Source organism: Heloderma suspectum, chromosome 1, assembly GCF_057233095.1.
Source record: "Heloderma suspectum isolate Gila_16-S chromosome 1, 16-S_ref, whole genome shotgun sequence".
NCBI lineage: Eukaryota > Metazoa > Chordata > Lepidosauria > Squamata > Helodermatidae > Heloderma > Heloderma suspectum.
The window spans coordinates 281,809,186-281,821,511 of record NC_139458.1 but is presented as its reverse complement, the minus strand read 5'-3'; the positions used below and the strand labels follow the sequence as shown (position 1 = coordinate 281,821,511).

The 12,326-nt window shown below is 42.3% G+C and overlaps 1 protein-coding gene across 4 annotated transcripts in view; it reads left to right on the top strand.

Annotated features, from left to right (window-relative positions):
• ERICH1 (glutamate rich 1) overlaps nt 1-9,305 on the top strand; it is an 82,267-nt gene extending 72,962 nt beyond the window's left edge. For 2 of the 4 annotated variants that reach the window (XM_084826761.1, XM_084826763.1), the window contains exons 5-6: nt 447-641; nt 7,495-9,305. In XM_084826761.1, the coding sequence (XP_084682887.1) occupies nt 447-641; nt 7,495-7,568 (269 nt within the window). In that variant the 3' untranslated portion in view covers nt 7,569-9,305. Of the gene's footprint in view, nt 1-446; nt 661-7,494 lie in introns of all 4 variants that reach the window. The other 2 variants (XM_084826760.1, XM_084826762.1) reach the window with 1 other exon arrangement.
• Nucleotides 9,306-12,326: the final 3,021 nt, after the last annotated feature.

The following is a 12,326-nucleotide window of genomic DNA, read 5'->3' as shown; positions in this document are numbered from 1 at the left end:
CTCCTCCAGATGTTTTGGACTTCGATTTCCATCACCCCCAGCCAGTATGGCCAGTGGTCAGAAATGTTGGGAATTGTAGTCCAAAACATCAGTAGGGCATCAGGGTGGGGAAGTATGATCCAGAGTACAGTAATCACATGTGACCTTGTGTCAGGATGCAGATCTAGCAGGCCAAGACGGATCAGGCAAATTCAAGATGACAGGATTCAAGGGCATATTTCTGTGACCACATCACAATCTTTTTTCTTACTTCTCAAATTTGGTAAATTCTTCTATGTATCATTTGTTTTAACTATAAATGGATCACCTGTGAGTGTTGCATGGCATCTGTTGTAAATCTGGAAATCAAAATAAGAAGCCAATGTCAAAAAGTGAGCATAGTTAATAAGTACGCTTTAAAGAAGAGGAATCTTCCTAAATAAACCTGTCTGTTTTTCTTTCTTTAGGGCGATCAAAGTGTGCAGAGTCACCTGTGAGTTCAGAAAGCATTCATGAGGTTTTACAGAGACTTGAATCTCACAGCATGTCTTCGTCAGATGTCATTCTTCTGCATCAGATGAAATCCCTCATACTTCTGCAGGATATTGAAAGACTAAAGGATGCTGTAGAAGAGTTCCACGTGCAGTCAGTGATGCCTCCTGGTATGCTCAGTACACACAGGTGTGCTGGTAATGTTCTACTTGTGAACTAGGATGCAGATTTTTCCTATACAGGAACAGCAGAATTATTCTTTCCAAATATTTTTTCAGTATAGGTTATATATCGGGTTCAATCCAGAAATGACCATCCATGAGCAGAAGACCCTCGGATGTGTCAAAGGGCTTTTTCTAATTTAGCACGAGATTCTTACATGAGAAAAAAGAACTGAAGTCCAGAGGTGTATTTCCATTGTGCATTGCACAGGCTATTTGCATAAGGTCTCTCGATGTGTGCGCGCATGAGGCATTGCACAATATTTCATAATGTCTTCTGCTGACTCTTGCACATGGAACAGCACCACTGTTTCTACTGCTAGCACAGCTCTTGATCCAACCCATTATATGCTTCATTCATAGCATTGGAAAGAAGCAAAAATCCATCAAGCTTGACACTCTACACTGAAAAAGCTAAATTCTGCTCAATGAGATTTTGAGATTAACAATCTGCTTCTGGTTTTGTCTTTTAAAAAAATCAAGATGGCCAGTCTCATGGTATACTGTGATTCAGAAACCAGTGCAGAACAGGCTTATTGCAAAACAAATGAATATTGTATACAGCAATGTGTCATAGTAGGGAAAATGGCACTCAGGCAGTGATCCATGGTGGGAGAGTGTGAGTTAAAGGCACAAACGTCCCTTAGGGATGTTGGAGGAATCTGTCCACAGGGTGCAGCTCACCAAGCTTTCATCACCTTGGGCCCTCCAGACTTTAGTTTGTTTCCCTGTGAGCTGGCCCAAGTCTGCATTGAGTTGGGCCAGCTCACAGATTTTCCAGGCTTTAAAAAATTTTCGTAAATAGAAATTTGCACAAATTGGGGCTGTAATCCATACAAATTGCAGCTGCAGTTTGCGCAAAATTCTATTTATATATAAAAAATCATAACCCTGGAAAAAATTCCCAGATTTCGGGGAAAGCCTGCAGGTCAGCTCAAGCTGGGGCAGGGGCCCTGTGGAAATCCAGCAAGCCCAAAAAGGGACGGATTTCCTGGTGATGGACATTCCTAGTGTCCCTGTTGTCATCTGTGAAATGCTGGATGGTATGAATATACCTTCATTCTAGAAGTTTATTTGATTGCATTCTCTGTGTGGGCAATTCTGTAGTAGACTCTATGTGCATTGGGTTGTTTTTCTATCCTGAACAGAAACTACCACACTGTTATTAGGAATGCAGAAAGCTTCCTTGTGCTGAGTCAGAACACTGGTCTGTCTAGTTCAGTAGTGCCTACACTGACTGGCAGTGGTTCTCCAGGGTTTCCAACACAAGTATTTGCCAGCTCTACCAGAGAAGCCAGGGATTGAACCTAGGCTCTTTTGCATGCAAAGTGTGTGCTATGTCAGTTGCGTGTGTGGAATGAAGGGGGCATGGACCAACCTGGTGGCTGGATGACACAGAAACCCCATAACTTTGAAAATCAACTAAAACAATAATTAAAGTCCTAAAGAACAGGGCTGGGGAACCACTTTCAGCCCAAGAGCCAAATTCAACTGCGTTTCTAAAAGGAGTAGGTTAACAGCATAAATAAATTGCCTCTAGGGACAGCGCCACCTAGAGGAAAATGTGATAGTGGTTGCCCTGATTTTGCTGTTACCTTTCCTCTGCCTATTACACACTCATGTGTAGGTTTATTAACAAAAATAATGGCACTGACAGTGCAATCCTATGCATGTCTACTCAGACGTAAATCCTGTTGAGTTCAGTAGGACTTACTCCCAGGTAAGTGTGTATAGGATTGTTGCCTTATGCTTTTGCTCATTTAGGTGAAGCACAATAGCAAAGTGTTTTACTCTGCAAAGTAATATTCTTTCCTACTTGTTTGTTTTGCTGTATTCTAACTTCACGCCAATCTTGTAGTTACCTTTTTAAGTGGGGTGGGGAGGAGCAGGGGTGGGGAGATAGCACTTACAGAGTGTGCATTTTATTTTTATTTGACTATATAAAAGAGATAGGGCATGGTTATAATCTTATAATGAACTTGAGCACGCTCCGGGAGAGAGCGCAGGACAGGAAGGCCTGGCGTGCTATGGTCCATGGGGTCACGAAGAGTCGGACACGACTGAACGACTGAACAACAACAACAACAACAATGGTTATAATCTACTTCCTTTCATTTCTGATAAGGTTTTCACTTTAAACCTAGTTCAGCTGTTAACATTCCTCACTCCTTATAGAATTCACAATCGTTTAAAGGAGTAATCTGGAATTCTCATCACCACTCACATCACATCACTCTGAAAGTGATTCACCGGGGAGGGGGAGGGGGGAGAACAGCCAAACAAAATGAGAAAATGAGAGAGGCTTTTGGAAAAAATCCAGATTTTAAAAAATTAATTAGGGAAGTTCCAATAAAAGGAAAACGTAGAAAAACTCTAGTCAGGATCTGAAGAACTCATTGGAAGGGGCTGGAACTAGAACAATTCTATTGCCTAGAATTGTCAAACTCACTCTTCTCCAAGGATCTCAGGACAATGTGTCTGGGACATCCAGTTGTACTCTCAATGCTGGCCTGTGAGCTAGGTCAGCTTAAGAGGTAGTGATTTCCCCAGTGAGCTTCATAGCTGACAGGATTTTAAACTGGAGCCTCCCTGCCCCATATTCAACACGCTGTCCATAATAGTGCTGGTGCCCAATCATTTTCACAAGTCACTGGCACTGAAATTAAATCCCTTCAACGTCTTTGTGGCTGTCAAGTTTCCTTGCAGAGACACATCTGCAAGGAAGGCAGTCCATGGCAGGGCTTGCTAGCAGATTCTGTTTGGGCAAAGATTCTGTTCTGAGGCCTGTTGTTAGGGTCAGTGCTGGGGATCAGCATCTCCAGCATCATCAATCCCATTGTAGTGAGAGCCAAGCAAACAACGTTCTTGTGTGTGAAAAGGTATATTGTTAGTCCCAGAGTCCTCCTCCCAAGAAAGTTTCAGCATTGTGCAATAGTGTTCTGTTTGCTGCTGCAATAAGGAAAGAATTGTGCTTCCTACTCTCAGCAGCTTCAGAGAGAATGAGGGAGGGAGGGAGAATTGTCGCTTACCAGCTCCTTTGACAGGCTAGCAATAGCAACACACCACAGCCCCGAGATTGAAAGCCATTCACATAATGTTAAATTATAGATATTTAATGTTTCACTTGGGCTGATGTCACGAAGAATTGATGTCGCTTTCGAGAGCTGTCAGAAATGGAAGCTAGAAAGTTTCACTGCTATCACTTTATCTGAGTCCCTGTGAAGGCCTTAAAGCAGGATGGGGTGGTGGGGCGGTGTCATCCTCTTATACCAAAGCTGTTTATACCAAAGCTGAATAGACTAAAATCTTTCATAATCACAATATTTTGTTGGAAGACCTGTTCTCAAAAAGAAAAGAAAAATGTCCTTGCTTTCAATGTTGAGGGTTTTGTTGCTGTAAAAAACCATTTTTTAACCAGCTGCTTCCATTCATATTCAAATGAAACAAAGCAGACTGTCTGCGACTTGGGGATAATGAGCTGGATGTAAAGGAGACCCTTCTGGCAGGTACTTCATGGGACTTTCAGAACATCTGGAAAACAGGAAATGTGAGGCCAATGAGGAGAACAGAATGTCCCACGTGATTTTGAGGAGAGCTGAGCAGAAGAGTGGTAGAGCCACATATATTGAAGGACAATGGAAACTCTTAGAATTAGACATCCATAGTCTCAAGAGCAGAAGAGATTTTTAATAAGTAATTCCTCTTTCTAGGCTGTGAACTCCAGGGGTTCCCCCTTCTCTAAAGTCTGCCTGTTCACATTTTATTTCTTGTTGGCAAGCATCAAGTCAAAAATAGGCTTCTCTCTTGTTGCCTAGGAAATTATCACCCACTAAAGAGCTAAAATTGTCTTCTGACAGGCTTAAAAAATTTTTCAGAACTGTCCTCTACTAATTTCCCTTCCATATATCTGTGAATTCTGCGGGCCAGCAGATATTATATTTACCTTTCACCTGCCATGCACAGTCTGGATTCTCCACATGCAGTGCAATTAATAAAAAGAAGCAGTATTTAAAGAAAAGAGAATTAAACAGGAGGTAGCAAGGTGTAATTATGCAACAGTGGTGAGCACTGTAGAAAATGCCTAGCATTTTAAAAATATATAATATTAGATAGAGAAGAAGCAGTGGCTATATACTGTTGTTAAATATTAGCTTTGGATACTTGGGATCTCAAACTTGGCAACTACCACTCTTAACGGGGATTTAAAGTGCCCCTATTGGGTGGGCAATAAAAGGAAGTTGCCATTTTGCACATCACAATTAGTCTGGATTCTAAAGAATTCTGGGGTATTGTGAGTGAGCCAGGGTGCTGATGCATACTACTCAATACCTCCCACTTGGATTTTTCTGCAAGTGGGAGCGGCTAAACAAATGGCAAACCTTTTGTTTGTGATTTGTTTATTGTGACATGTGAACAAGGAACTCTTGTCTTTCCCCAGACAATCCAGAGTCATAAGCCATGGTTTGTTTTTGGGTTATGGCTCTGGCTTGTCTGCAAGAGACAAGCCAAAGTTTCTAGTTTGCACATCACAATAAATAAACCATGGACAGAAGGTTTGTGGTTTGTTTAGCTGCTCCTGCTTGTAGTGGGAACGATCAAGCAGCATGCGCTAGCATGCTGGCTCATTCGTAATAAGCCAAAATACTTCAGACATGTGAATGTGGTCTCCCCATGTGGACTGCAGCAACACCTGACATGTGATGGATAGAACAGTTGTGATGGCTGTTGGGCCATGAAGGCTGCTGGTTTGGAAGCACGACATTTCATCCAAGAAAACCTTTGTGTGGTGGTACTGCAGGACAGAAGGCAGAACAGAGGTGGAAAGTTACAAGGAGGGATGAGAGATGTTTCTTGCTTGTGAGGACTGAAAAAAAAATTGACATGCCATTTACCCTTATGGCTTCAGATGCACACTTACCTGGAAGAAAACCACATTAAAACATAGTAGGGCTTACTTCTGAATATGAATACATAGGATTGTGCAGTTAACATGGTGCAAGACCACATTTGGGGGGGGGGGGTGTACACGGTCTGAAGTGCATGCCCTTAAAATCCCATGATTGAGGATGGGTTCTGTGTTGTGTGCTACAAATCAACCCACCCCCTAGTCCAGTTAGTAGTGCCTGCTGCTGCTGCTGCTGCTGCTGCTGCTTCTTCAACAAACCTTCTTTGATCAGGACCAATTCCTATGTTGCTGGAATGGGACAGTTGCTTCTCTCTTTGGCTGAATTCTACAATGCTCTGGTAATGTTTAATTAATGGCATCATGTGGGGTTATTTCCAGCAACGTGCTTTATGTAGGACACCTTTCTTCACGAAAAGAAACCATGTGGCTGTTTCTCTTTGCCCTTTTAACCAGAAATAAGCAGTTTGTATATGCACTTGTATATGTAGTGGAAAGCAGCATGCTTTTTAAAAAACAAAACCACCACTGCCACCTGTGGTCTTTATGGTAAATGGTATCATCATCATCATCATCCTATTTCATTTGTAAAGTGCCTACAATTACTGGGCAGTTTTCAATAAAAAGGCAAGGCCCCGGCTCACAGTCTAACATAGATTGATAGAAAGGGTAGGGGAATGGATGGGGATGGTGGGGGAAGGAAGGAACCAAACGGGAAGTGCAAAAGACTGGATTTTGAGCCTAAGATATTCACAGAACTAGCGAATGAAGAAAGAGAACAGAGAAGTCAAATATTAAGAGACAGACATTTATCCATGTAATGAGAACAAATGTCTGAAGTTGAGAGAGTGTTGAGGAACCAGGCGGCCCAGCCAGAAGGTTAGATTGAGCAGGGTGAAAAGCAAGAGTGGAGAACCTTTTCTCTGCCGAGGGCTTCATTCCCTCAGGGGCAATGTGTCGGGCTGCATGCTGGCACTGGGCAAGGACAGAGCTATCTCTTTTCCTCTGCCTCTTTCTGGCACTCCACTTTTCTTTGTCTCCCTCCCACATAGTAGACTGCCAGAGGAGGGAGAAATCACCCTTCCCAGAGGTCTGAAATGATCTCTTGCAGAGGCCTTTTGCAATGAGGCTGATGGCATCATGTGGCCCTAGGCATGAAGAATGAAAAGGTACATAACAACAATCGAGGAGGAGAGGAAAGAAAGGATGAGAACATGAAGAGTCTTAAAAGTTTTTTTTTAAGGAGACATCTATATAAAATACAGACTGGAAAAGATAGTCAGTGAAGAGGAAAATAGACAGATGGTGCATGATCCAAACAACAAGATAAGAAGACAAGATGGGCAACAGAATTTAGGATTAAATTAAGAGGAGAAAGATGAGAAGCAGGAAGGCCAATAAGAAGAATATTATCATAATCAAGACAAGAAATAACTAAAATTTGAACTAGGGTGAAGGGTAGACAACCTGATGCCCTGCAAATGTTTTGGACTGCAACTCCCATAAGCCGCAGCCAGCATGGCCAATGGTTAGGGAATTACAGTTCAAAACATCAAGAGGGCAATAGGTTGCCCATCCCTGAAGTAGGCTCTTATCTAAAGCTGCTTGTTTCATTACCTACCTTTCACCCTTAATATAAAGTGACCGTGCTTCACAATACAAGTCTGGAGTCTTCCCTGCTAGAAGTAATTCATGTCATAGCTGCAATTATTTGTTTATGATTTAGAGGGTTTCTGTAGTGTCCACAGCTCAAGGACATAAGTGTTTTTCCCACCATCATATTCAACAGCAAAATGGAAACAGATGTAAATTTGGGATTTTTAGTTTTATCATGAGGAATTTGTTTACTGAAAACTATCTTGTTGACATTTCATGAAGAATTCATTTTCTCCTTTGCAGATCATGCCAAGGCAATCTCTTCTCTGTTTCTCTACTGGATTACAGATATCCTTCCTGGAAAGAACAGGAAATAAGCTAAATGCACACATCCATCTGTACAAAGTTAAACTGTAATACATAACATTCGGAGTTGAATCCGAGGATATTCAGACATGGCAATGTCATTGAACAGATTGCAACTTTACTGTTTTTATTTTTACAATTGACAGCGTCCACAAGTTAATGTACAATCTTAGAAGCTACTTTTATTTTAAGTATGCTAAGTTGAGAGGGGAACATGTAAGCACCCGTTTACTCCTTTAATGCAGGCTCTTCTTTAGCAGTTCAATTCATACAAGGAAGTATCCTTCATGAGATGCTTCATAGTTACCAAAATAGCGTTGTTGTCAGAGCTTAGTGAAAATTACACTTCCAAGTAGTGCTGTTATTGTTGTTTATGTCCTGTCAAAATCTATGTTTTTATACATAAAATGAAGAGGAAAACAGGTCTTATATGTTGCACATTACTCTTTAAGCAGTTCCATCCCTTTCATATATTTGGACAATACAGGCATCAAAACATTCTGCTATATTTTGGTATGATTCACTTACCTATCTCCCAACAGGTTTGGAGATATCATATTAGAGGCCAGCCAGCTCCAGCATTGCTGAGTACAATACTAGCCTGTAAAGACTATGCTTTTGGATAGAGATGTTCAGTATTCTAACCCTGACTTACACTGAAAAATATCTCAGCTGCTCTGTCAATCAATTGTTCCATCTACAACCTGCGAACCTAACACATGCCTTTGTAAAACAACTTACAAGAAATGAATGGAAAGCATGCTAGCTAGTTATTAATGTTATCCAGATGTAGTTGTTATAGGCTGTTATGTGATTTGGGCAACAAAGGGGAAAGAAAGAGGAGTTTGGGAAGTCATTTATCTGGGCAGACCTACTACATCCCCATTTGAAACACTTATACTAGGAGCAAAACAGAAGGTGGAGTGGGTGGATAGTCCAAAGATCTTTCCTCGATTTCATTATTCAAGTTAACTCTATGGTGGAATGCATCCCCTTCGAGTTGAGTTACAATGCAATCCGTTTCTAACAGTCTAATCTTTACATAATGCAAAGATTTCAACCATTCTAGACAAGATCAACAGTTAGCACCCGCTTTATCATTTTGTAATTGGCCTGGAGGATCTCCCCTATGAGAGAAGGTTACAACAGATGGGATTGTTTAGCTTAGAAAAAGGGAGGGTAAGGGGAGACATGATAGAGGTCTACAAAATTATGCATGGTGTGGAGAATGTGGATCGGGAGACATTTTTCTCCTCTCAAAATACTGGAACCCTGGGGTCATCCTATGCAGCTGATTGGTGCGAGAGTCAGGACAGATAAAAGGAAACACTTCTTCACACAGCACATAGTTAAACTATGGAACTCACTACCACAGGATGTAGTGATGGCCCCCAATTTGGATGGCTTTAAAAGGAGGTTGGACAAATTCCTGGAGGAAAAGGCTATCAATGACTACTAGTTTTGATGGCTATGTGCTACCTCCAGAACCAGAAGCAGTGAGCCTATGTATACCAGTTGCTGGGGAACATGGGTGGGAGGGCGCTGTTGCACTCATGTCCTGCTTGTGGGTTCCTGGTTGACAGCTGGTTGGCCACTGTGTAAACAGAATGCTGGACTAGATGGACCCTTGGTCTGATCCAGCAGGGCTCTTCTTACATTCTTATGTTCTAATCCTTCACCAAACAGCACTTCACTTACTGTTGGCAGAGAGCAATAAAGCGGCTAGATGCCAGCCTTCTGTAACATTCATAACTGTGTTGAAGATTTTTTTTTCTAAATGCTGCATGAAAGCCGCACCTGCCAAAATATCCTTTTTTACACAATTATTGAAGATTCAGGCAACCTGCCCTCCTCCGTATGAGGCTGGGGTGCCAAACCTTTTTCAGCCTGAGGATTAAATTCCATTCTGGAAAGGCTTTCAGGTGGCACAATCCAGTGTGGGGTGGGGCAAAGTGAACAGGGCCAAAAAATCAGCACTGTGCATGTCTACTCAGAAATAAACAGCTCCATGCTCTGCATGTCTACTCAGAAGCAACATTCTGCCACATTTTGGCCATTTTCTGGTTTTCCTTTTACACAAGGACGGTGGGGAGAGGAGGACTTCCAGCACACATTTGGATTCCTATCTCAGCTGCTGCAGGGGACTGCCTTTCTGCTGATCAGTGATCGAGGCTGCTGCAGAAAGGCAGAGCTGGGGAAAGTTGCTTGCCAGTGCTGAATCCCAGACTTTATCTCCGATTACTGATTGAGGAAAACTCGGCAGGCTTTGTCTTTTGACAAAGAGCTGGCAGACTGGATGGGGGATTTGGGCAGGCTGTTTTCAGCCCACAGACTAGAGGTACCCCATCCCTGGCATAAGGTTACCCTAGGGAGCAGCATCTAAGGGGAAGAACAGTGGAATAGAAATTGTGCAGAGTAAACATTGTTATTTACTTCTAAAGTTCCGGAAATTCCGTTTGCACTCCATATCCTGTTTCCTCTATATACCCTGTCTCCTGGATGTGAGTTCACAATTTTCTGATTAGCATGGCATTTCAGTATACCCACTACAGGGAACAAGATGGGCATATTTTTAACATTGAGGAAATGTTAGATAATAACAGCAGGCCCTGCTTCCAATTCTTTGTATGGAGGAGCATTAAGTCACATGTGAGCCCCCAGCTGAAGACCCAAGTGGTACAGCCCAGACATAGATTCGCCACTTCAGTCAGAGCAACTAAGTAACTAAAAGAAGAAATTGGCTTATTGTGCACATATACAGTCATGAAAGGCTAGAAGAAAATCTCCATTTCCTGCAGCGTCACCCAGTGCATTGCAGTTGTCTTTTTCAGGCATCACAATTTTCAAAGAGACACGAATAACAGACTTCAGACAAAAGGAGTATTTCATTTCCGTTCAACAAACTTTAAAAATGTGTTGAGATTAATCAGCTAGGCAGTGAGTAGAAAAGAGGACCGCCCATGCGCTAAATCTTCTATATTCCACTGTCCCACCACTGAGCCAGAGTCGGCTGATCATTTTTGCAAAGGATTCTGTGATCATTATATGCATAAATGGAGACAGCCTGGAGCTCTAATACATTGTGCTGAGATCTGAAGATAAGATGTCCATAGAAGATGGGGAAATGCTGTTTATTTTATTTTGGGGGATAGCAGGATTTATTTTTGCCATTCCAATCTCTCATTCTTCATTATTGGCATTTAGCATGAATGCCATATAATAGAAGAGTAACCTTTCTTATTTAAGAGAAAGCAAGAGAGATCTGAGAACTTCGGTAAGTCAAATCATTGTTCTTGGCCAATACTGTCCTGGTTCCCTGCTTGCTTAGGACACACATTTCCAAACATGTCTGTGGAATAAGCCCTTCTGGAACACAAATGACTGGGGGCAGGAGTGGATATTGCTCAAAGATGTTCTAGGGGAGCCACTTCCCAGTGTGACTGTGGCTGTGTTCTGCCAGAGGACGGGCTGCTGCATGCCCAGTAAAGCTGGCCCAGAAACCAGCACTCAAACCAAAACAGAAGCATGTCAAGCATGAATAGCTGGAATCATTTAATCAAGGTAGCAGAGTGCCCACATAAGATACTCAGGCAGCAAGAGAGACAAGGTCATAGCTTTTGCAGAAAATAGAGGGTTATTGAAGAAGTATAAGAAAATAGCAGTTGAACAGCAGACAGAGGAAGTGAAGGAGGAGTGCTCAGGTGAGTTGTGCAGTTGCACAGTGTGACATAAGCTTCAGAAGAGGTGGAGGGAAGAGTGGGATTGTAATTTGAAAAGAGAGAAGTTAAAGAGGAACAGAAATTTACCTATCATTCCTTTTAGTTTCTGTCCAAAAAGCCGGAGAAAGGGAACAATCAGCCAAGGGTGCAAAGGTAGATTTACAACCAGGAGGTCAGGACACAATTCCTCTTTGGGCAGAGGAGTGAAGAGGCTTAAGAAAGTGAAATAAGATTCTAAGGAGAGGCTTCGAGGAATAGGGAACTCTGTGGAAGCCAAGCATGAACTCAAGAGAAGTCTGGCATTCCAGGGACGTTAAACATTTGGGTTGCACAAAGGCTAGTTGAGCAGTAGGGCACTCCTGGAAGGGCAATTTTCAGGTGGACTCAAAAGAGATTCTTGCCTAAGAAAAGTGAGGCATCTGGACTTACAGTGTAGTGTCTGCAGGTCCCATGCTACTCCCTCGTCCATATCAACAAAGCAGTTTGGTGGTAAACTTTCAAGATTGATTTGCCTGGTTTGCAAAACTACTGTACCTCACCTGCCTAGGCAAAATGGAACATTTTGAGCCAAGGCACCTGTGGACACACACACACACACACACACACACACAGGCAATGGAACTGTGATCTCAGGCAACAGTGCAGTTCTAAAATAGAGTTTCTGAAGTACAGAATAGGTCCAATTAATGCTCTAGGGCAGGGGTGGGCAACTTGTGGCTCTCCAGATGTTTGCTTGTTCCATCAGCCCTAGCCAGTATAGCCACTGGTGAGGGATTATGGGAATTGCAGCCTGGCAACATCTGGGGGCCACAAGTTGCCCACCCCTACTCTAGGAGCAGATGTGCTCTTTCATTCAACATTGCTGGAACGAAGCAGATGTTCTGATCAGTCCCTTGGATGGAAGACTGGGGAACCAATTGAAGAGCAGTATATTTTATAACACAAATGTATTTTTATAATTTCTTAAAAGTACAGTTTTGGATTTGTGTTTTCAAATCAACACCGATCATTTATTTATTAAGATACATATTAGCCCCTTGCATTTGTTCT